A 24,827-nucleotide genomic window follows, 5' to 3' on the forward strand; every position below is an offset into this window, starting at 1 on the left:
CCCACACCTCTGTGAAAAGCTTTTTTGCTATGATTTTCTTACAGCAGGGGAGGAGGAGGTAGTTTCAGGTTCATACTGATGCAGGATAGGGGGAATCAAAACATGACAAAAAAAATCAGAACCTTAATATTATCACAGGATGAGAAAAACGTTTCTCACTCAGCTCTAGCAGGTAGCAAAATATCTTTCCTGTATTCCAGAAGTATACCTTGCAGGCTGCTCACCACATTATCTCCTCCCACTACTGATGTTTTCATATAGAATTTCAGAGGAAAAATGGAAACAGATGGCCTGTTAGCATCTCAGTGTAAAACACAAGCATTGTGTGGGTCACCAGTCTAAAAACCACAGCTCAGAAGTCTTTAATCTATCTATTTTAGGTACCTATACAATGGCCACTTCAGAAGTACCTTAAAAGCCCTATTCAAGGGCAAGAACACACAGTACTTTATGTTATCACTCTTTAAAGAATGCAAACGCTCTTTAATCAGACAAAAATAATCCAGTCCTTCAAAACCCTCATCCAAGTTACTGCCATGATTATGGGAAAAAGTTAACAAAAACTTAAACAAAACAGAATACATTTGAGAATAAGTATTCAGCTTAGGGTTAAAAGTCAGTACTCACAACTAGAAAGTAGACTGGCCTTCTAGAAACACATAATAGGATGGCAGATTAGGACCTCTTTGTCACTCTAACTGCAGGCCTGTGCCAGCATAGTCCATAACTTGCCAGAAAACAGGCAAAAGCCCAATATCCTAAGAAGCCCTTCTCGGCTGAACAAACTTAAAGCAGATTACCAAAGAAACAGAGTCTTATGTAAGGTGCAACTCTCCCACCCACAGCTATTAGTGGAAAGTGTTATAAATCCCATATTTGCCTTCTGTTTGAAGGTCACATTTCCAATTTCACAAGTGACCATGAGGACAGACAGCCATTTGCACAGGTGAGTCACAGCACAGCCTCTTTTCAGTTTTGCATGGCGCAACTTGCTGTGGATTTTGAGACAGGGAAGGATTCCATGAGTCATCTCATGCTGTCACTCCATGCAGAAGAATAATGCAATACATCTGGACTACTTTGATTCCCAGTAAACCACAGATGTTTTAATTTCAAGAGATGGCCAATAGACTGCCTTTTTCCAATGGAGTGGATATTTGTTCTTACAAGTCCAGAAGTTAGGAATTGGTGCTGGGGCTCTCTATAATTGAGGAATTTCCACCAGAAGGGGTTTACTCTACAAGTAAGAGGCTTCTCATGTATGAAGTACTGTGGTGACACATAGAGCAAGGGGCTTTTGAGTCACATAGACTCTGACAGAGACATGATCTTAAGCTCCCGCTTACTCCTACAGCTATAAAGACTTGTATTTGACTCTTAGAAAGATTATAAAGGATAATACAAATCTCTTGGTTTTGTCCATGTGGTTGCTTCTTAAATGTGCCTTCTGTTACAAAGTCACACTCTTGTTGGTTGATATTTAATGTTTAATGAAAAACTTCAGCAGTATGCATCCATTTTCATATCAGCTTGTTTACTTTCCATTTACATACAAACCTGTGTTACAAATGTAACCACCTACATCTGAAATAAATTGCCATCAATTTATGTTGGGGAAGAGTGAAAATCTATGTGATATCAGGAAGACCTGAGAAGTTTGTAGCAACACGTTTCTCTGTTTCTTTACTTTGAGGCTAGGCCCTAATAGCTGAAAAGTGTCTATGATCTCTTTTTGCCTTCTAGATAGACATGCTTTCACATCTGATGGCAGTAACCAATCACAGTCTTAATACATTTAACAGAACCCAAAAGTTAAACCAACACAGCTCCATCTTGCATGCTTAAATAAGCTGCAGAACATGGGTGCAGACTTTGGCTGTAAAACTGTTTTGAATCTGCAAAAGCTACACCATCACCACAAAGAGATAAACCATTTTAATGGCACACTGCGTTTGTCAGTAAGGAAATGTGACTGTTGCTGCCAGAGAAACACATCTTCTGGGACTAACAGATGCTTTCAGCATGTGGCAATAGTACTGCTCAACACAGCAGGAAAACAGGCCACTACAGGGCACCCAGTAACTCTGCTATGATTTTTAAGGAGCTGTCGAGGAGATGGTGTTGAAAAAAATAAAGCAAAACCAGTAATATCTCAACATTACAGTTGCTGATCACTCAACAGAAACCCAGACAGCAGGAAAGCTCTGACCTGCACTGCTCAGAAGAGCTCTCCAGATTCAACCCACAAGTGTTTCTCTTGGCTCTGAGCTCTTAGGCAGGACAAGAGAACTTGAGTAGGCTGCAATGCCAGCAGGGAAGCAGACATGAAAGCTGTTCTCAATGGGAGAGAAGTGAGAGACAAAAAAAACCTCTCAATTGTGTCAACACTATCACAAAATTTCACTCACAGACAACGCCTCTGCCCCCTCAGTTAAAAAAAGAGATCAACACAAGTCATCTAGTGAGCACACAATCACCATTCAATGCAGGGGGATATCGTGTGAAGCTCACACCGATCATACTACTCAAATCTTGACTCTGAAGGGAGAGAGGAACAGAATATAACTCACTGGAGATGTTGTTAATCGAAGGATTGCTCCATTTTTTATCTCATTGCGATTCTGAAAGAGAAAGAAAATAGAGTTTCTTTAAGGCGTTTGAAAAGATGAAACGTTCAATGAACAAAACATCTTATTAAAACAGCAACAGTATTTTCCCTTGTTTACACGCAAAAGCTTTCCTCTTTAGCACGTAAGCTAATGTGTATGCAGTATATTCCCTGTAATAGCTTCAAGAAAAGGGGAAGCTTTAACAAATCTGAACTCTTTTGAGAATGATTTCCTATTTTTCAAAGTTTAGCTTCTACTGGCAACTCCTAAATATTTATTTGAAATATACTGTCCACAGTGTCTGGCTCTGATATTGTGCCACATAGCTGAAGAGTTTGTAAGTTTGTTGAAACCTGTCATTAAACATCTGCAGGACTAAAGTTTTATCCCACTGGCTCTCCATTTTCTATAACAAGCACATGCTGACCTAAACCACTGGAACCAACCGCTGAGCTCTGCCACCACGACTTTGCATTCTCCCTTCAAGTAAAAAAAGCCCCGCTGTTAGCAGTAACTAAAGTTCAACCATGCTGTAAGTCATTCTCCTAACCCTGCTGGCAGGAAGAGGGGGTATTAAACATTTTATTTTGGTTAAGCTCATCTAAAATGTCCAATTAAACTAAAGCTAAGGATAGATCAAAAAGCTACCATGGCACAAGCTACGGGGTACACTTACAGCATCCCCACAGCTTGGAGGGCAATGCTCAAGTGCATGGTCTCATGGTGTGGTTAGCACAGGGGAGCCTGCTCCCTTTGCAGAAAGCTGCCTCTTTTACCCACAAGACACCAGTGCACAGTACCTAGAACTGCCAGTGTACTAACAGGCAGGGACCACATAACAGGCACTGACTACATCTGCACAGTGCATTGCGTACTCACAGCTGCATTTATATTTCCTGAGTTTGTTCGCTCATAATCTGATATCCTACGTTGTCAAAGGAATCTGAGGAATCCCTTATAGACTGAGAGAGAAGGGCTAATTTTGCTCTAAACATGTTGTTGCAGGTTTTCTGCAGCCTGATGTTTAGCCAAACAAATCAAGATATATTTCTTCTCAGGCAGTTTCCCCCAACTTCATTTCATTCTCTCAGCTCTGTCAGATGCATCTCAAATCCAAAAAGCTAAAAACAGGACAAATCTTGCTTGAAACCAGGACATGTTCTCCCAAAATAAAACTCCAGCACATTGTCTCTTTCTTGGAATGTAAGAAAGTCTTCTGTGGGATTGGTTCTAGTTACCCGCAGGATCACCGTCCACCCACACCACTTCTTCACTCTAAATCAAGTACTTAAAGTGTCAGACAACACAGCGGGTACAAGGGAGATGTTTTTATGGCATCTTTGCTTACATATGCAGCTAACTCATCTCAGCCCTTAGCAGCCTCCTCCTGACAGTGTCATCGCCTTCCTGCCAGAGCAGCCCCAGGGATGCCAGCCAGATTCTACTCCTCAGAGAGTTAAAAAAAGGCTGAATACACAACAGAGATAACACTAACAAAGCGCCAAATTTGCTCCTCCGATAGTAAAAACAGTATCAGATCCAGCTATACTTTGCCTCACACCTAAGGAATCTCTATGAAGTGGCAAGATCGCATTTGTGTGGCTGAATCTCAATCAGTGCTGAAACAAACTCACTTTGCAAACACATGTGGCAGCTTAAACTCTTACCACTTCCTGATCTGTAGAACTGAATAAAAATAATTGCTTCAGAACTGACAGCCAGCATCAACTACCGCTGCCTCCATCAGCAGCTTAGGCTAGGCCTCCAGACTTAGCTGGGTTAGGCCAGCATATGTGCATATGCATGTATAGGGTCACATCAGTCACTTGGATGATGACAAGCTAACTGGACAAGGAAAAGGCCTTGGACTTTAGCAAGGTATTTGATACTGTTTCCCAAAGGATTCTCCTGGAGAAACTATTTCATGGGTTGGAAAGATGTGATGTAAATAGCTGGCTGGATGGCCAAGCTGAAAAAGGTTGCTGTCAATGGAGATTAATCCAACTGGCAGATCAGCACTGGTGGTGTTCTCCAAGGGTCAGCACTGGAGCCAGACCTATGAGAAGCAGTTGAAGGAACAGGGGCAGTATGGAAAAGAGGAGACTCAAGGGAGGCTTCATCACAGAGGTACCTGACAAGAGGCTGCAGTGAAGAGATGTCCATCTCTTTTCTCACATGACAAGCAATAAGACAGCAGGCAGCAACATCTAGTCGCAGCAGGGGAGGTTTAGATTGGATATCTGGAAGAATTTTGCTTCATGAAAGGGGTGATCAAGCATTTGAACAGGCTGCGCAGGAAGGTGGTGAGTCCCCTGGAAGGGTTTAAGAGATGTGTGGACACTGCACTTTGGGACATGGTTTAGTGGTGAACTCGATAAGATTTGATAGCGTTAAGTTGATGGTAGGACATGATGACCTTGATTTTATGACTCTGTTAGTCCACTAATGCTATTTTGACAGCACTGAAGCTAAGCAAATAGACTGTTCTTAAACATAAATAAAGAGCACTGACACATACTTACTTTTCAGCTGCATAATTTTAAGCACAGAGTTTCTCCTGTTTCCTGCCCTAATTAACATGAACTATCAAATGAGCTATGCCAACAAGCCTGTGGTGTAACAAGTTAAGCCACTTTGTCTGGGACACAACGATCACCTGTGCAAACACTCTTAGCCCTTTGCAATTGCTGTGACATCAGGAGACCCGAGGGCTTTACTGAACAGCTGAGCACTACAAAATGGAGTGAGGAAGTCCCCCCACGATTCTCCTCCACACATGCTCCCTTGTCTACCTCACACCAGCTCTGGTGCTGGGCAGGTTTGCTCACAGGTCAGTCTCACTACCTCACAGAAGTGGCAGAAAAGAGTCTTGGAAAGAAAGAAAGGGAGCTTTCTGTCAGGTTAATAAACAGAAATAAGCTCTGCAAGGGCTCAGCACCAACAACAGAAGAAAGATGGTGAAAGCACATACTTGGGAGAAATAAAGCATTGGGAGGGGGGGGGGGGGAAGAGGAGAAAGAACAAGGGAAAGATAGGGAAGGAATTACACTTTCCCTTTCTGGTAGAAGCAAGCTGTCAACCACAACCTGAATTACATTGTTTTACCATCACTTCAGTCTGAAAGCATGCTCGACACTTTGTTCACCTACAGTTTTGTCACAAGCTGAAACCCTAACCCACAAAAAGTTGTGCTCAACCTAAAACACTCTGTTCAGCCAAACATGCAGGTTAAGAAACAAACCTCTAATTACATCAAAGTCTTACTTGTGAATAGACTGACTCCACAACTGACATAGCAAGTGAAAAAGTTCCTGTTAAAAATATCTTCTTTCTCCATGGTCAGAAGAACTTTAAAACAAGAGTAAAAAGGGAAGCTGATATCCTGGCTTAAGTTCAGATACCACATACAGACATACAAGAAAAAACTATCCTCTAGTGGCTGGATGTCAGCAGATTCTATACAAAATGGCCAAGGAATAAGAGCACAAACAGTATATAAAAGCATCCTTGTACATTTTATTTGTGGCTTGTTTATTTACCAAGCTAAATCTGAGACACCAAAGGTTTCAGACTCAAAACCCTACTGCGGGTCAGAGCTCACAGCGAGCATAGACATTTCTGTAATCATGTCTCGCTCACAGCAAAGTGCATCAGTCCATCCTGTCCTATACTGTAAACTCGTTGCCACAAGCGATAGCCAGCTTTTCTTCTGTTCCTCACTTAGACAAAAGCTAAAGGAATACTACTCAAGCCTTTTACCAGAAAGTTTCCAAAGCATCAAGTTTCTAATGCAGCCAGCTAGCCAAAACCTGCAGAGGGTTTGTAGTTCCCCAATTGAAAATCCAATTTTGTTTATCCATACTAACTAATGACTTAAGCACCTACCAGGAAACAGCCTTTAAGTGTACAATTAAGCCAAGAGGATTTCCTACGTGAACTGTGTGATGCAGTATTCAGCATGCCAGCTAATTTCTATCGCAACATTTATACACAGTTAATCTGCTTAGCATTAAGGACAGCATCCTGCGGATTGCCTTTCTACAATAACAGAACGTCATTCCAGCTCAGCAGCCTGGCTTTGGCAATCGCACTCATGTGCACCGCAGCTATTCAGGACAGGGTGCACCACCACCTGCAGGGTTAGGGGGCAGCTCTTCCAAGATATTTCTGATCTCTCTGTTTCTTGCTTGTACATAAAGTTTGCAGACATGGTTCATGCTGTTTATATGTATTAGGAAAGCTTATTCCTGTCTAACTTATTCTTGCCCCCTGAGGAAACTGTGACAAGAAAACAGATCTGTTATAAGCATTACCTAGGAATAAGACAACAGTCATATTATGGATACAAATGAACCTCACTTGCAATATTACACCTAGCAAGAGTCCATATTCACAAGAACGTAACTGAACACGTAGTATTTCCAAGCACCATAGCCCTACACAATGCTTTCAAGCTGAGTTTTCAACACACAAAACAACAAATATAAAAATAACAAAACTGCAGGAGTGGAAGATACCTGGACTTCTTGCTTTGTACTTTCTTCTTCGGAAATTCTAACTTCCATGTCCACCAGCTGGAGCAACACAAACCTAAACCATCTTCCACCATTCTGTCGCTTCTCAAAACATTGCCTTTATTGTGCCACAGTCAGTTGCTCAAAACTCATACAACAGGCTCGCATCTAAACAGTAGGGCTAACAGAACATGAGGAGTCCTCCAAACCCTGGGGAGGGATGGAGGTACGTACATTTGCTTTCAAAAAATGCTACCAAAGCAAATGCGCCATTTCTGGAGACACGCTTTAGAAGAAATATCAAGCAATGCTGAAGTTTATTTTGCCATGTAACAATAATATAATAACCTGCTATATCCAGCAAAATATCTCATAATTCAGCTCACTGCAATTGGTTGGTGTGGTATGTTTTCTTTGCATATTTGAGGAAAACATACAAGCATTGCTTCCTGTGTTTATAGCTTGCTCAGCACTATTTTTACCCTTGACTAGCCTTACTCACAGGCATTTCTAAGCAGGCTAATGAACAACTGCCAAGAAATACAACATTCTTATTTACATCATTAAGTAGTTGATTCTTCCCTATTTTCACATTACCATTATTTCATTATACCTTCCTCCAAACTGATTAGAGCTACGAAATATACTTGGAGCTAGATTTAGCAGCTCCATAACATCTTCTTCAACATGAGTATGAGCAAGTGGTAAGGATGGATAAAAGGATAACTAATTACCATTTCTGATCATCCATAACAACTACCATTAAGTTACAACTCCGGAGAAAATAGGTCTCTCTTTAAGGACTGATCATAGTGCTGCAGCAGCCAGTTAATGCTAGGCATCATCAGCAATGCTATTTTAAACTGGCCAGAGAGCATCCTTTCAATTTTGACCTAAGAACTTCATGCAGTAGTATGTGTGGTCCCTTACCTCTGCTTAATCCTGGCCCTGAAGGCACAGTCTGCCTCCTCTAGAGTCATTTGTGTGTCTGCACTGCTCACCATGGGCTCTGTGTCTGAGAGAGATTTTTTTTTAGCTCCAGCTTGGTCTCAAGAACAAAAAGATGGCAAAGGAGCTGGATCACTGCAGCTGTTTGGTTTACAGCACAGGCTCAGAAATGGTTATTTTCTCAGATCTGAAAGTGTGATAAACAGCCATACAAGGAACTGGAAAAGTGTGGAGCTGGGGAAGAACACTGACAACGCTGACTTCACTGCTAAGGCAAGGATGTGATGAGACTACATCAGAGCAGCTTCAAGGAGTAAAATACTACCTTGCTTGCTAGTGACAAGAATCAGGATATGCTCAGCATACAATGATACTGGTGACATAGTTTTTAATTAAAATGTTTTTAAAATATTAAATTTTACTCACTGAAAGCTTATTGACTGTAGTCCATTTTTATTCAATTGTTGGATTTTTTGTTTGTTTTTAATTTGATATCTTCCAAGACTCCCCGTGATCCTCTTTCCTGCCACCTCTGTCTCCTTACATGCTTACTGTATGAAATGGGGGAGAGTAGGCACTGAGTTCCCTCCATTTATTTTGAGAGACTTCTCGGCTGTTCTGCAAAGAGACCTGCCTCCATCTTGCTCTCATTATCACCATTCAGCTCCTTGCTGTGCTTACACATGGAACATCCTCCTAACCCTCATCTGCCCCAAGGTAGGAAGCAGGCTGGAGCCACGGGAGCTTGTCCTTTCTCAAAGGTGGTTTTGCTTGTGACTGAATTTTTGCTGACTACAACTTGCAGTTGTATATTCATGTGAAATTCCATCATACCATTAGACGCTCCTTGCGTGGGAGTGTATGCAAATAACAGGACAAGAAGTGAAGCATTTGTAGAATCGAGTGCTTTTGAAGGCTTTTCCATTCACATTTTTAGCATTTTAACTGTTTTCATTCATCAACTGACTTTCAGTGAGTTGGAAGACTGAAAAATGAAAGTATCTGAATCCACTAAAGGTACTCCTAAGATAAGAACGGAAAGTAGCACAAAAGCAGGGTATTGAAGAAATGTATTACATGACCTGGTTCCTCTTGCCACCCTTCAGCATTACTCATGAAAATATACTCATTACCAATGATACATAAACAGCAGATTTCAATCCAGATTTGAACTGGACCACTGTCCAGCATTTGTTTTTCCTCTACCATCAGTGTGACACAGTATTCCCCTCACATCCCTACACTAGTTATTATTTCGCAGCACCTGCACAACCTTGCAGGAATTGCTAACACTAAGGGCAGCACACAGTGTCAGACTGGTCACACTCCTGCCTGCTTGATGGTTGCTACAGACACTGCCCTGTGAACTCCAGTAAAAAAAAAAAAAACAAACAGGTGACATGAGTGCATTTCTCCAGTGGATAGAAGCAGAATTTGACCACGCATGTGTTTATATGACTTCCAAACCTGACTCTCTGAGGCTAACTATGAGAAGAGTGGTCATCCTTCTCTAGCAAGCTAGTCCATGTTTCCAAGAACTTAGGTTTGAGCTAATTGTTCCAAAGAAAATGATTCTGTCCTCTCAACCTGCTGTATGTTCTAGACCCTCTGGATGGTTTTATAAGGTGCAGTGAACTATCATCACAGCTCACCACTGAACATGGACAGTCCTAATTTCTCCTGCCATTTCCCAGGAGATCCTGCCACTGCCTTTGTAATAGTTTCACCTTTTTTTGGACAGCTTCTCAAGGTGGCATGGGAAGTGGGAATCATCTCATGCCTTTTAAATTTATTACATTCACTTAACAAAGAGTCTGCCCGATCTGATGTAAGGTGTGGGGCAGGACCCTGGAATCCTGTCACAGAATGCACTGGAGAGGGGAAGTTAAAGGAAGCATGGAAATAGTAATTAAATTTGGCTTTTTTTAACAGCTAGGACCTCTTATGTCCTTCAGCTGGACATCACACTATCTTAGGCTGATGTGTAATGAACTCATGGCAAAATCTGACTGTAATCACAAATGGAGAAAGGATACTTTACTTACAGACTCTGCATCTGAGAAGAATGGCAAGGGCAAGACAGGAGCAGTACGATACCCACATTAAAGGAATAAAAGCACCTGCAGGCTTCCCCTTAAACAAATCTTAGAGCAATTCTACATTTATTGCTTGCAAAGTGAGCTGCCTCTCTTTCCTGTTTACACTGTAATACTCATTTCTGCCTTTTCCCTCACAAATTCATCAAAACCTCAAAATGGTAAATTTTCTGCTGGGTTAGTTCCCTTACTGACTCATTCAGTAGTAATACAACTGTTTATGCATACAGAAATGGTGGTAGAAATGAACAAAAGACTTCACCTTATCATAACAAGCTATGATTTCAACTGTCAAAAGGGACTGCAAACCACCATCCTAGCTTGGGTCTTCATCTATTTCTCTTAACAATTGTACCTGATAAGGAGCCATTGCTCCTGCACTGGCCCTCAGGGGTGCTGTGCATGAATGCACCGGGTGAACTGCATCAGAAAACTATTTCGACATAATAAACCCTTTTTTATTTATTTTTATTGTCCATTTCACTTCCCTGTTCTGATTTCCCCACATGATCTCACCAACAATAGGAAGTGCCCAGCTAAGTCTATCTTCCCAGATGTTTAGTTTGCAGGGTGCTGCTCTTATGCTCTAACTTTTCAGAGGACGATGGTGCTGCTTGTTATCTGCCTCCCACTTCCGTGTAATGGGTACAACTGTCTGTGGTTACTTGAATTGGGGAACTGGCACAGGTTAAAAATAACTTCTGCCTTTTTTAATCCATCAGAACGATGTCTGCTCATAGCATAATAGCACCGTTGCTCTACACAGCAAGTGTAATGATGGTGGTTTTACAGATGACTCTACCTGAAGATGAGTAAATCATGCAAAGTACAGACTTTAGGGTCTGGTTTCACCAGCATTCAAGCTAGAGTGACTGTAGGTTTCCAGAGAAAAATGTAGTTGAGCTTTCTTCCATGCCCCCCCCTCACCCCCCCCCCCCCCCATTTCTTCACTCCCCTCCATTCCCTGGCATCCTACTAACAGTGTGGCTGGAAGGTTAGTTCCAATCACAAATATGATAAATAAAAGCTCTGGATTTCTTCCTCCTTTTTATTGTGAATGAAGTGAGGAGGAACAGTCAACATTCAGACTAAATGTCTGATCATGCTGTTGAATGACTGTAGATCTAATGCAAGGAGAGCACTGGCAGCTCACATGCTAGAAAGTTATATGCAAAACTGTAGAGTTGGACAGCATTAGGTTTCCATGACATGGGTATACTTTGCTTTATTTGCTAGCATATGTAATCTTTGAATAGGGATAGGTGAACAGCATGCAGGAAGCTTCCACTCCAAAATGCCAATGCTTATTTCTTTTTCCCAAGGAAAATGCTATTCTTGAATTCTGAAGTGAAAAGCCATAAGATAGTATTTCTGTTACCAGCAACCTCCCTGAAAATAAACATTACAAAACTACCTCAATATTTCTTCTAAAACGGTACAGTCTTGTCATGCCAAGAAGTACAATGTCAATGATTACATACATCTCTCAACTCTCACCTTATTAAAACTTATAGTGACTTAAAACAAACTTAAGTAATTTGCCACCAAGTCAGCCCATTGTTATATCTAACCTCATATTCTTTCTCCAGCTGTAAGAGTAGCAAATGCTGTTCAGGGTTGTGATCTGACTGCTTTTGTTCCCTTCATCTTTCCTCAGTATTCGCTTTTTCTGTGCTGCAGATGTAAAAGGAAGCCCTGCGTTGTGAGGCAGCTGCTCAAATCCCTTGATCATTTCACTAGCCTTTCTCTGCCATCTCTCTAACACTACTATGTCCATCTTCAGATGTGAAGACCAGGCTCACCCTGAAATGCACTGCATGGAGTCACTCGGCTGTCCATCTCTGGATTCTCGGTTCTGCCAGCAAAGGAGTACAGTGGGCAGAAATCCAAGTTAAGGTTTTCAGCCTAGAAAACCACAGAGTGCAATTGTACAGTCATTTTCTACTCTTCATACAGCATTTCCTGTTCTAAAACTGAGCTTCCCAGGGCTATAGTGTTCCTGAGTTATACCACCTGATGCACACAAGCATCCACTCAACTACAACCTGGATAGAATGAAGAAGCAGTGACTTTTATTGTTATGTAGCCTCTAGCACAGTGAGATCCTGGTTCAGGAGTCAGGCTTTTAGATGTCTGACATGTCATGGAGAGGCATTTCCTGACAACAAGGGCATTTTATAAAGAGATGCACATCAAAACAGAGTAACAGTCAAAGACATTTTGATTAAAACACCAGCTAGGCTTGAGCTAAGGAGCTGTGTCTACTTGCTTTTCTTGCTTGTATAACTTCTTATATTTCTAATTAAAACAAACAAAAAACAACTGCCAAAATACGTAAGTAACACATTTCACTGCCCTTTCACAGGCCTAGCCAGACCAGAACCTCAAAGCAGCTGTCCAGACTGCACCTCCCGTGATAAGACCCATCTCCATGAGAAACGCAGCCTGACTCAAGATTTGCTAGAAGACTGTCCTTATGCAGTCTGAAGGAGTTATTGCTACTCCTGTAGAGGCATTTTTCCAAGTACAGCCATAAATAAGAAGTAAGAGACAGAACTGTTTGGGTGTTATTTTCATTTATCTATGGTATAATCAAGAAATATAGGTCAGCTACAAAAGATAAAAAGTTCTGCTTATGACAACCAAAACACAGATGCGCTGTTTGCCACCCAGAACCATAAATAATCGTAAGCCATGTGCTGACAGTCTTACATCGTAGTGTTTTCACTTCATGTTACTAGTTATCTTGTACAAGATTTCACTTAATCATTTTCCTTCATGGTATTTTTTAAACATGATGCTATTTAAAAAATAAAAATCATCTCTGACTGGAAGGCCTCAAATTAGGAGTCACCCAAAGCTCTGCAGAAACGTCACTTATACATAGTGTCATTACGTTAATCTCTGAGAGCAGTAAAAATATTTACTTAACAGAAGCTGCAGCAAAAGAGTTGCTAGTTTCCTAGTAAGAAGTAAATTAAAGCAACATTTCTTTTACGGCCTAGTCATTAGTGCTTTAGCTTCACTGAAGCACAGGCGTTTGTCCTCGTACCTAATGTTTCTCATGTTTTAATTCAGAGAGCAACAATATCTCACTACACACAAATGAAGGAAAGCCTGCAGAAGGGGTGACAACCTATATAAGCCTCTCTTTACAGCCTCATTCCAACAAACAGGGATAAACATTGAGCAATATCTAATAAAAGTCACAGACATCTGAGTAATACTGGTGGCATTTAGAGTTCTTCTCTCTTATTTATGTGACTCAGACACTGCATATTTTCAGCAGGGAATAAACAAACTCAAAGTCCTCACAGCAGTATGATCCAAACTGTTCTAGAAGTCCATCCGTTTCCATCCTCAGTGTAAGTTCAACACTGGAAAAAAGCATCACGCCTCTCTTTATGCAGAACAGTAAATGTCTATCTTCTCCAAAACCACAGGATCCTTACTCACCAAAGGTGGAGGCAAAACTTGAAAGGCTCCTCTGACTGTATCAGGACAAATGCCTTCAACAAATTTGAGTGTTTGCTCAACCCTTCTTCTTGGAAGTATGTACAGTACAATCCAGAGTCTAAACACCAACAGGCAAGTTCATCTGTGCCTAACTTATTGGAGCATGTTGCATCACAAAGAAGGAAAATTAGCAAAGCAATGTTTAATTTAGGTAGAGGAGAAATGCCAATAATTACTTCAGCAGTTCTCCTTGTCATGGAACGTCTGTCAACTGAAACTTGAGAGATTTTATTTTTATGAAAGAGAAAAGAGGTGGGAGACACCAAAACAGACCATGATATGTTGAGAAGGTTGTCTTGGGTGACAAATAGTTAAAGGGAAAAATGGATTGCTGAAGAGAAAAATAAATAAATAAAAGCAGAACTGTCTTATGAGCAACTGCTCTAGTAATCTTGCTAAATTTAGGTTTTCTAAATGCTCCACTGTGTCTAACTTCCCTTTATTTCTTGGGTGGGGATAAGAACTAACTTTTCTCTTGCTGCAATTCATGTCTCAGCTCTGTTTAGTAGTTCCTACACAACAATGAAATACAAAATAAAACCAAATCACTCCTCAGTTTAAAAGTAAGCAAAACCTGAACTGATAACAAGGCAGCACAAGAGGTATCTGCCTCCATACAGCTAAGCTCAGGTCTATTTAGTTCAAAAGCCTCTGACTCCAGGGGGATCTTCATGCTGACATCAGTAGCTTTTGAATCACTCCTTGTCATAGAATCACAGAATGGTTTGGGTTGGAAAGGACCATTAAGATCATCTAGTTCCAACATCCCTGCTATAGGCAGGGACACCTTCCACTAGACCAGGTTGCTCAAAGCCCCATCCAACCTAGCCTTGAACGCTTCCAGGGGGGCATTCACAACCTCTCTGGGCAACGTTGCAGTGTTTCACACCCACACAGTAAAGGATTTCTTCCTAATATCTAGTCTAAATATACCCTCTAACAGTTTAAAGCTATTTTCCCCTCATTCTGTCACTACAAGCCCTTATAAAAAAAGCTCTCCCCAGCTTTCCTGTAGGCCCTGGCCCCCTTCAGGTACTGTAAGGCTGTTGTAAGGGTTCACCAGAGCCTTCTCTTCTCCAGTCTAAAGAGCTCCAACTCTCAGTCTGTCCTTATAGGGGAAGCGCTCCAGCCCTTTAATCATCTTTGTGGTGCTCCTCTGGATTTATTCCAACAGCTCCATATCCTTCTTGTGTTGCAGGCCCCAGAACTGGATGCAGTACTCCAGGTGTGGTCTCATAACAGCAGAGCAGAGGGGCAGAATCACCTCCTTTGACCTGCTGGTCACATTCCAGCATGCAGTTGGCCTTCTGGGCTCACATTCTCTGCAGCAGTAACCTATGCAACCTTCCAAACAAATTACTGTATGTGTGTGCGTGGTTTATTTTTTAATTCCAGCATTTCTATCAGTAATGCTAGGAATGAATGTACTACTTCGTCTCATTCATATGAGCATGCCCCATTTATTCAGACTGGACATTCCATTTTTATTACAGCTACAGCCATTTCACTACTCAGTGCTGAACTCATTGCATCACTTCATGAATCATCCACTGCCATGTTATCTGGGGACAAAAAAAGGCAGCAACGGAACAGACACAGGAAGAAAGAGACAAGGCAGCAGGCATGAAGGAGCTGCAAATATTACAGTCATCAAAGCTTATTTCCATATGAGCAGCCATAGAGGGAAGCAGTATGCACTGAACTTCTCCTCAGACTTCAAAGAGCCCTTCATGTTTTACATATTTCAATTTCCTGCACCCAGCTTTGCAGCAGAATACTAAACGTGAACAAATAGGAAAGCTGAGGGTCTCAGTGCTGAAGACTGATTAAACACAATAGACATGAGGGCCTCTACACATTCAACCTTTTGTTTCAACTTCTGTATCAAAAGAAATCAGTGCAAAATCATTAGACTTGGTCTCTTGGTACACATACCCTCATCAGTATCACATTCTGGAGAAAACTGTAGTTTTTATAGGTATGTTAGCTGAAAATAAATTGTAGCAAATATTGTAATAGACTATGCAACAGATGGGCTGAATGATCCACCAACCTTCTCTGTGATGTAGAAGTTTGAACTATCAGCATGCTGCAGTGCAAACTGATCATGATTTGCAAGAGACCACCTTTGAAAGACAAAAAGAAATTAATTACAAAATGAAATTTCAAAGATTAAAAAAAAATATATCCTTTGCTCCCCAAAAAAGTCGATGAGGATCTGATATTCATTCCAAACCTATTTAAGAAAAGACAAAACAAACAGGTCTAATTCTTTCCTTGTAGTTTTATATCACTGGATTACTAAAAACATTTACAGTACCACGATTTTATGCTAGCTTTTGCAATGCCCGATGTCTGTAGTGCTAAGTTGATATATTACATTGCTCAAAACACTACTTCATTAATTCAGCAGCAATCTGGTAAATGTAAACTGGCTTCTCCTCTATGGTAGCAATTGCTTGAAACAGTATTTGTGCACTGCTTGAAAATCCAAGCCACAGCCAAGGGCAGCAGTTCCTTCACCTATGAGATGCAGGGACCAGAACTATTAAGTGAGGATGGTAAAAATGCATCTCTGTGCAGAATAGCAACAAACTGGCTGAACGAAATGCCCACGTATGATGGAAATGCTTTGTTTGGAGCCTCATCTTGCAGGTAGTTGATCCAAAATGCATTATAAATTCAAAGCGCAAAGATAATACAACTGCAAGGCTGAATAACCTAAGGACTTGTCACAAAGAATACCTAGATTTTCTTCAGAATAGTTATTATTCTCCACATTAATCTAATAACTGGAAAACGTACAGTATCTACTACATTGTATATGGCAGAACTTACCCATCGCAGACTTCTTTTATTATAGAGGACAGAGGCTTTTTCTGGATAAGGAAAAAAGAAAAGAAAAAAAAATCACTGAGTTGTAATAACCTGAGTATTAGAATAATTGCTAAAGCACTGATTCCAAAGGAAAAAAAACAAGTTAGTAGTATCTTGTTTTCTTTGCAATGTGAAGCTTAGAAGGGTCTAAAAGATTTTCAGTGTTTTGGTCTGATTATCTATAAGGACAGCAATTCTAAGCACACTCTTGATGACATTATCAGTCCTTTTTGGCATCTTTAACCCACACAGCATCATCTCAACTTCTCCACGCTGAGAAATCAAAGGGTCTTTTGTGTGTACTGCATCTCATTGCCCAGCAGAAACAGAACATTCAGATACCAACATGAGCATTTTCCAGGAATGACATCTAAAGCAAGAAAACATTCAATATTTTTAAGCCTTCTTTTGTCTCTTTCAGTTATCATTCATACGATGACAGTAATCCTCACTGAGTATGCATATACAGGCTCCTCTCTGTGAAAGCATTAGCTGGAAGGTGTTAAGATCCCAGATGCAGCAGTTCTGCTTTTTTCTCAATATCCGCAGGCATAAGCATTTGGACTGAGTGAAAACAGCCCTGCTGCTTCGGGTCTTGAGGAAGTAGGAGCAGTTTGGTCTGGTCATGGTAGTCTGAACATTGCTACAAACACAGGGTGCACATATAAATGCTTTTGGGAAACAGGTGGCTAAAAGAACAAATATGGGTTTTACTCAAAATATGAACCAAGTTGCATGGCAAAATGAAACAGACCAAATCTCACTTTATGGCAGCTGCAGGCATTTTTTTCCTCCAAGACTGGGTGACCACACATACTGTCACACAGATCTGTTGTTCTTTGCAAACTCCCCAGATCGCTCAAACAGCAAATCAGATTTCTCTCAAACTAAACCACACTACAACCCTGAAGCTGATGCTGTTGCCAAAAAGATGCAGCCTCCCTTCAGTGTTTATGGAAAACCAATTGGGCTACAATCCAGCCCAGTAGCAGGATGTGTTATGGGGAGGGAGAATTATTTTTCCTCTTGGATTTGTTTTCTGAACTGTACCAGAAAAATCAGGGATGGGAATCCTCACTCACATCAAACTTGAGTAGGATTTGTTATTTCAACAGTCCAATCAACTAAGCCTGTTTATATGCAGGCAAAAACATAACACAAGCATCTTAATCAAAGCTGAACGAAAGCATCTGCTGAAAGGATCCTGCACCCCTTTGTTGTACCCCTTGGACTCCTGCTTCCCATCCTTCCTCTCTCACTGCCACTACTGCTTTCACGTGACCACACGAATGAGACATCAGGGAATATGACCAAGCTAAAAACTGATGCATTAAAAAGGAGTCGTTGTTTTCCTCTGGAACCATATCCTCATCTGACCTGCTGTGCATGCCTAAATGAGCAGCAAACGCCAGCACGTGAGAGAAAATGCAAAGTGAGAATGCACTCCTCTGAAGTAACCGGCATGTACCTTTTTGCCTACGTGAGCACAAGTGGAGACAGATCAAGCCAGTTGCACAAGACAAGGGCCTTCCTCCACACAGCTGATCGACTTCATCAGTTCCTCAGGCTGGAGTACCGTGTCACCTGCATGTGCTTGCTTTGACCTGCTGTCCCCCCTGCATATTGCAGCTTCCAGCAGTGCTAGCTTCTCCTTACAGTCAGCAAGAAGTCATGTTTCCCAGTGGAGGAGAAAACACACACAGGGAAACAAACAATCCTGTGTGATCAACTCCAGTTCTCAGCTGCTCTCTTCCTTCTATCCCTAGCAGAAAATCATCCCACTGAGGGAGGAGCACAGGGGGCTGCCTGGAGCTTGGACAAGGCCCACTTGCTGGCCACATACAGCCTGCAGCTGTGCAGCCCTTCAGGGTACTGCTGGGACTTCCTGGTGCCGCCATACTCTGACTAAGCAACAGAATGAAAAGAAGTGCAAATCTTCTGGGATACAAAAAGCTTGCCATCAGCAATTTGATAGCACTACAGTGAGCTTTACAAATTAACAAACGTGAAAGAGTTTACATTTGCAATCCTAATAAGCTCCTGCTTCTAATAATCCCTCAGGCTCCACGCTCCCTGCACAGAACCATTGACACAACCTTCCCCTACCATGCCAAGCAGATGAATGCCACCAGCTCAAGAGCTCCTGGCTGCGAGCATCACCAGGGCTGCCACAGGCTGCAGGACAGGCACTAGCATTATATGCTCTACAAGTGGCAGAAGGGTGAGCAATGAGCTTCTTTGTTGGTTTGGTTGTTTGTGTTTAAAGTGAACCAAGTAAGATGAGGTAAAAGCTTACCTCTGCTCTCTGCAGACCATTCAGAGATGCAGGTTTTGCTACAGCTGTCAATATTTGCCTGCTGCCAAGGAGAAATGACTTGACATTTTGGTCAAATGAATCTTCTCACAATTATTTTTATGAGAACGCACACAATGTCTTTGCTGCATTTACAGCTCTAAACAAATAAATAAAATCCACTTCATTACCTAACATACTTCAAAGAACTCCTTACAATCAGATAAACCTAAATATTTCAGAGTACTCCCTTCATCTAAATGATTATTTTGTACTAGTGTATCTAGATAGGATATTTTTGCCTTTATGTCCTTCTCCTACACTGCAAAAATGAAGTGTGTTTTTACACACACTGTGATGATCTTCTTAAAGCTTTAAGAAGATCAAGCTGTAGCTTTAATGCATGAAATGACACAGACTAAACCAAAGCTCCCTATCAGGAGATAACCCCTACAGCTACCCCTGCACAACCATCCTGCACTGAGTACCTCAATTGGTATAAAAGCGTTACCTTAGTGTAGGTATTAAATTCACAGCTGAAACATAATGGGAAACTATAACAGGACAATACAGCTTTGTGAGTTGTTGGTCTGCATGGACACGGAGAACACTGAGCACAGGCAGTGCTAGAACTGATGTGAATTTGCACACCCAGTAAAAATTTATCTGCACTGACACCTCATACTCATGTCTGTAGTCTGGCAGCAACATCTAGTCAACACGAGACTGTGATACTGTGATTTCTGCTCAGCTGTACACCTCTCAGGGACACATCTCCAGGCTGCGTGCACTAAGGTACATGCAGATCCCAAACACGGGTCAACTATGCAGGATGCTGCCTGTGATGTATTTTGTACCACCTCCAAGATAACTTGAAGAGCACAGATCAAGATCTCCCCCCTATTTCTCCACCAGCTTAATCCTCTCATGCCTACACCTCTGGTTCCCCACAGAGGTAACCACCCAAACAGGAAGCATTTAGTATGGGCATGCTGATTGGAATGTTTTGTTCCAAGGAAACTGCAGGATGAGCAGACACCCCAAAGAGACAATGCTGACCAAGCTCAGTACAATCCTAAGTACACTGACCTGGGCTTAAAGCACTTCCAAATCAAAGAGATGGTGTTTGTGAGCATCAGGAAGAAGACAGAAGGCCAAATCTGTTTAGAAGCCTTTGTTACAGGTGCAGTTCAGGTGTACTCCCACGGTGCTATGCAAAATAGCTTCCCTTAGGCCAAAGGCTAAATACTTTTCCTTTTCAAAAGGCTATCAGAGATTCACAGCTTTGTTTGTTTGTTTTGGACAAGGGCTGGGATATTGCCTTCTCTGCCTGACACTTCCTAATGAGGGAAGAGGAAAAACCTTAACTCTTCTTGCTGCTAAGCCAAAAACCAGCAGATGCATCACATCTGTTAGTGGAAAACATCCAGCGTCAAAGTTCTGTTGCTGAACTGCACATCTGTCAAAGTAAGGAGATCTCAAGCCAGTAAACAGACCATTCTGTCTGTAATTAATGCTGCCATTCTGCTAACAAATCTTCTGGTGCAAAAGTAATTTGTATGGATTTAACAAAAGAGAAAAATACCTCTTCTCCTGATCAGTAGAGGCTTCATCTGTTCCTGTTGCAGTACATGGAATACAGCAGTAGCAGGACTGCCCACTACCAGCGCACCAAATGCCAGGAGGCCTGGCTCCTGGATTCACCCTGCTGTTGATTTCTCAAAGTATAGGGGCAAGCCTAGTGCAAAATGAAGACCCTGGGCAGATTTGGTCTTCAGGGCAGGTATAGGGGCAAGCCTAGTGCAAAATGAAGACCCTGGGCAGATTTGGTCTTCAGGGCAGGTAGGCTGGGCTGGCTGATTTGAGCCACTGCCGGAATCTACTCCCTCCACTGACTACTGTTGAACAACAGTGAGACCTAACTCACTCCTCAGGCACTGGGCTACAGTAATTCTGAAATCTGCATTTCACTACATATAAGCATTGCTCCAACGATCATAGTAAGATGATAACTTGACTGCAAAACAAAGAAGCAGTGCTCTGGAGTGAAACACAACATTATTAAAATAAGCAAAACACGACTTTACAATGTCTTACTTCACACACTGGGATACTAATAAGCTATATTATTTCCTGCTTCTTAGGGACGCAAAAAGCCTCAGTTAGGAATACTAAAAGGCAATAAAGCACCTAAGGACCTATGGTCTAGTGGATTACAGCACACTTGCAATATACCTGCACCACAAATTTAAAATAGCACTCAGTGGACAAGCGTTACAAAGTGAGGCTTTAAGATGTGGCTCTTCATACAACCACTTTATTAGGTGAGGATACCATTGAAAACCAAGTTTAATTCACCCTGCAAGCCCACAGCTCATGACTGACGCTGCTGGCCTACCAGCACAGAAAAGACTCCACAACAAGGCACTAAACTTCATTCTGTGGATGTTTTTGCAAATCTCTTTTGCAGTCTAATCTTGGAGTCCCAGATGGAGAATATAATTGAATTATAAAGTTCTCCTGGATACTCCAGTTGGCCAGAATGTGAATGAGGTACCTCACCATTAATTCAAGTGGTGTGTAACTCCAGGAATCTCATCTAACACAAAACAATTATTTTACAGCAGAATTAACTTTTAAGAGATGAGATTATTGCTGTTTCAAAAAGCATACAAAGTCAACAACAGCCAAAAAAAAACCCACCACAAATGAAAACTTAACCTTAAGAACTCTATCAGCTGAAGACATCAAAACCCAGGCTAACAAAAATCAGACTAAGGGTGAAAGAGGTGAAATAATATTGTTTCTCTGCTTGTTTCCTAAGGTCTTCCTTCACATCCCTCATTCCAGGGATCAGGAATACTAAGAGACTATTTCTGCACGACCATAAGTGGGACATTACTTCAAGCGTGCCCTTCAGGATCTGTTCTCAGCCAATCAGCAATGGCAGTTCACAGCCTTGAAAGACTCTAATCAACCTATATAGGAACATAGCTTTGGAGAAAATCACAGACAGATAACTAAACCATAACACACAAATGACACTTTTACCCACTATGGCTGCCTGCCACTACAGAAAGAACTGAAGCTGTAATGATAACTGTTCCCAGGCTTATGGTCCCATAAGAAAAGAAACCATATTTTTTCACCACCCTATTGCAATTAACAATGATTGATTCATTATGTTAACAAAGCACTGTTTGTGCATCTACACGTCTTAGTGCACCGAATTATATTCAGTGTATTAAAAAAAAAATCTGCATGATTCCTTCCAATGCTATTATTTCTAGATTAAAAATAAAAGTTCTTTCATAATGTAAAATTTAGAAATTTCATTATCCCAACATAGAAAACGGTACATTGACTTAGTAAATATAATTCTTGTACCAGTTCTATTAATTATCCCTAATAGTCATAAAACTAAAATGACAATTAAAATGCTAAATACTTCCACTATGATGATTTCCTTCTTACTATCTGTACTATAAACAGCTTCATTTTCCATGTTATTTAGTTGAAATATTGACAGTTACAGCAGGAAGCAATAAATGTATACGATTGTTAGTCTTTGTTTAAAACATGGAAGCTGGTTTTGAGTAAGCCCTAACTTCAGCTAACTGGCATAAGTTAGTCAAGTAGGTTTTTCTGTTTATTTGGAAAAGTCAGCAACCTTTTGGCTCATCCATTGGTCTATTTCTCACTTTCAGGGATGAAGGAAGAGAGGTGCTTCTCCCTTTCCTACAAGCTTGTAGAAGTATACGAAGTCTTACCCTGAAAAATTAACCATGAGCTGCTTTGCCTTGGTTTTAAGAGGTGGCGTATGAAGCCATCACTAAAAATAGGGAGGAATGCTTCAAAGTACAGCCTCTTGTATGTGCAGACCTCAATGTTGCTTCCTCCTTCATTACCTGAGCAATTCTGGAGCTTGCTAATGCTTCATCCATTTAGACTCATGCTGCTAGGATTGTACTGGTATACTTCTAATACTGGTGACAGCACTCACGGGAACTACAGCTATTCTTAGTCCACACACATTGCAGAAGTGAAGTGCCACTCTCCTTTCTCTAATTAAGCATTTCACAACTACTTTTGAACTGTGTCTCTCCACACAGTCTGTGAAACGCTGAGCTAAATCAATTACCATTCCCCAAGGGTCCAGATTTAGGTCTGAAACCCCAAAGATTCAGGTCTGGAATCCAAGACTACTTGAAAAATCCCTTGACTTGAAAGACATTCTTAAAAGAAGCTTGCACATTAAATCTAAACCTTATAGAGAGCATTAATGTAAAGCAGCCCACAATTACCCCCTATGTGATGCACTGCAGTGTTTTAACAAGACATTGTCATTTGATAGTGCTCCTGTTAATTTTGCCTACTACGTCAAAACTATGCTTTGAAAAGCAAAATACAGCTGTCTTTTTTGTTTTGATTTTGGTTTGTGGTGTTTGGGGCTTTTTTTTTTTCCCCCAGCAAATTTTATATATTCACATCTATCAATTCTATCTAAATTTAATGATCTAGTAGATAAAAGTAAACTTGGAAGAAGAGACTGCACAACTAAGTTTAATTATGAACTGTTCCCTTACACAGGAACGTTTACCTCCAGAGGTCAGGAAGTTCATCATAGAGTACGGAGAAACTCTGGTTTTAAACACACAAACATGAGTGGATTTGTTTGAGGGAGGCATCAATATAAAATATCTACCTTGTGCCTGTTCTGGATGTTGCCTCCCCAGCATCAGAAAGAGAGGAGCTGTGAATTCACACTGTAAAGACTGGAATATCCATGTTATCAAAAACTAGAACTGGCTTTATAAAAAATTAAGCACTAGGGAAAAAAAAAAAGGCTATTGAGAATCACTATATACACATATATATAATGGACACAAATTTAAGCACATTAATGTGCATATGAACACAAGAAATAACGTCATATTAAGAAACAGCTATCTCTGTAACAAATAAAGATTGGAGAGCACTGTCAGCATCCCAGTTAACCTGTACAGAGCCCACATGGTCCCCCCACTCTTACATTCTTCCAGATTTAATTGAGATTAATAAACCAGAAGATTGGGAGATGAAGGTAATGCGTAGTCAGAACCCACACATTCATTTCTCCCTCAGACTGCAGCCCCCAAAAGCATCCCCAAAGATCCCAATGCAAAATCTGAGACCAAACCATTTCCTCAGCTTACATATCAGAAAGACCTAAAAAGTAGATCATCCCTATATCCATAAATCGTAACTATCTTCATTGAAAGTGAACTTTCAGAACAGTACTAATTGTTGCAAGACAGAACTTATACACGTAACACTTCAGAGGAGCACAAGTCTCTGTACAGTTTGTAAAGTTTTGATTGAGGATATGTTGGGAATAGGAAGAAACCCAAAAGGCAAAATCAAAACATTCTGAAAGAGAGAGACTGAAATCACTGAAGTCTGTCCTGGAAAGAGAAGGCAGAAAAGCACACTGGTTTGCTCATGCTTTAAAGTGAGCTTTAACACATATAGGCAACTGACAGCTGTTAGGTTTAATGTGACTTAATGAGACCCCTTCTAATGAGAGGGGGATGTGAGTAATACGCAGTTTTTCCCTTCTTATTTAAAGCAGCTTTCCAGAAAACAAGCAGTTTCAAAGCCCTGACATCAAATAGTATATTTCAATGAATGAGAAGAAAGGTTAGGCACAGAGGCTGGTTAAGGAAAGCACTTAATTATATGTTATGCAGGCAAAGAGCCTCCCTTCCCCAATGAGACTAATTTAGTCTGCTTTACATTAAAAATACTGTTGATCAACCCAGGCCAACAATCCTACAGGAAATATAGCACAAGGCATCAACTAGAAAAGCTCTGTGACTCCAAATTCAGGTCATCAGAAATCAAGCACCTGAAGAGGAAGTATTCAACAAAGTTCATTAGCATTTAGTGGAAATAAAGCACTCATGAGCTCTTTCCAGGCCCAACAACTTCCAAC

The 24,827-nt window shown here is 41.0% G+C and overlaps 1 protein-coding gene across 15 annotated transcripts in view; it reads right to left on the reverse strand.

Moving 5' to 3' along the window:
- The window catches only part of ELMO1 (engulfment and cell motility 1), a 274,013-nt gene that overhangs the window by 202,350 nt on the left and 46,836 nt on the right, over positions 1–24,827 (reverse strand). For all 15 annotated transcript variants that reach the window (XM_032442431.2, XM_085538119.1, XM_015854222.3 and 12 more), the window contains 3 exons: positions 16,522–16,562; positions 15,737–15,809; positions 2,571–2,621 (listed from right to left, as the gene is read on the reverse strand). In XM_032442431.2, coding sequence (XP_032298322.2) covers positions 2,571–2,621; positions 15,737–15,809; positions 16,522–16,562 — 165 coding nt within the window. The remainder of the gene's footprint in view (positions 1–2,570; positions 2,622–15,736; positions 15,810–16,521; positions 16,563–24,827) is intronic.

Source organism: Coturnix japonica, chromosome 2 (genome assembly GCF_054131305.1).
Source record: "Coturnix japonica strain WE chromosome 2, WE-NBRP24, whole genome shotgun sequence".
NCBI classification, from domain to species: domain Eukaryota; kingdom Metazoa; phylum Chordata; class Aves; order Galliformes; family Phasianidae; genus Coturnix; species Coturnix japonica.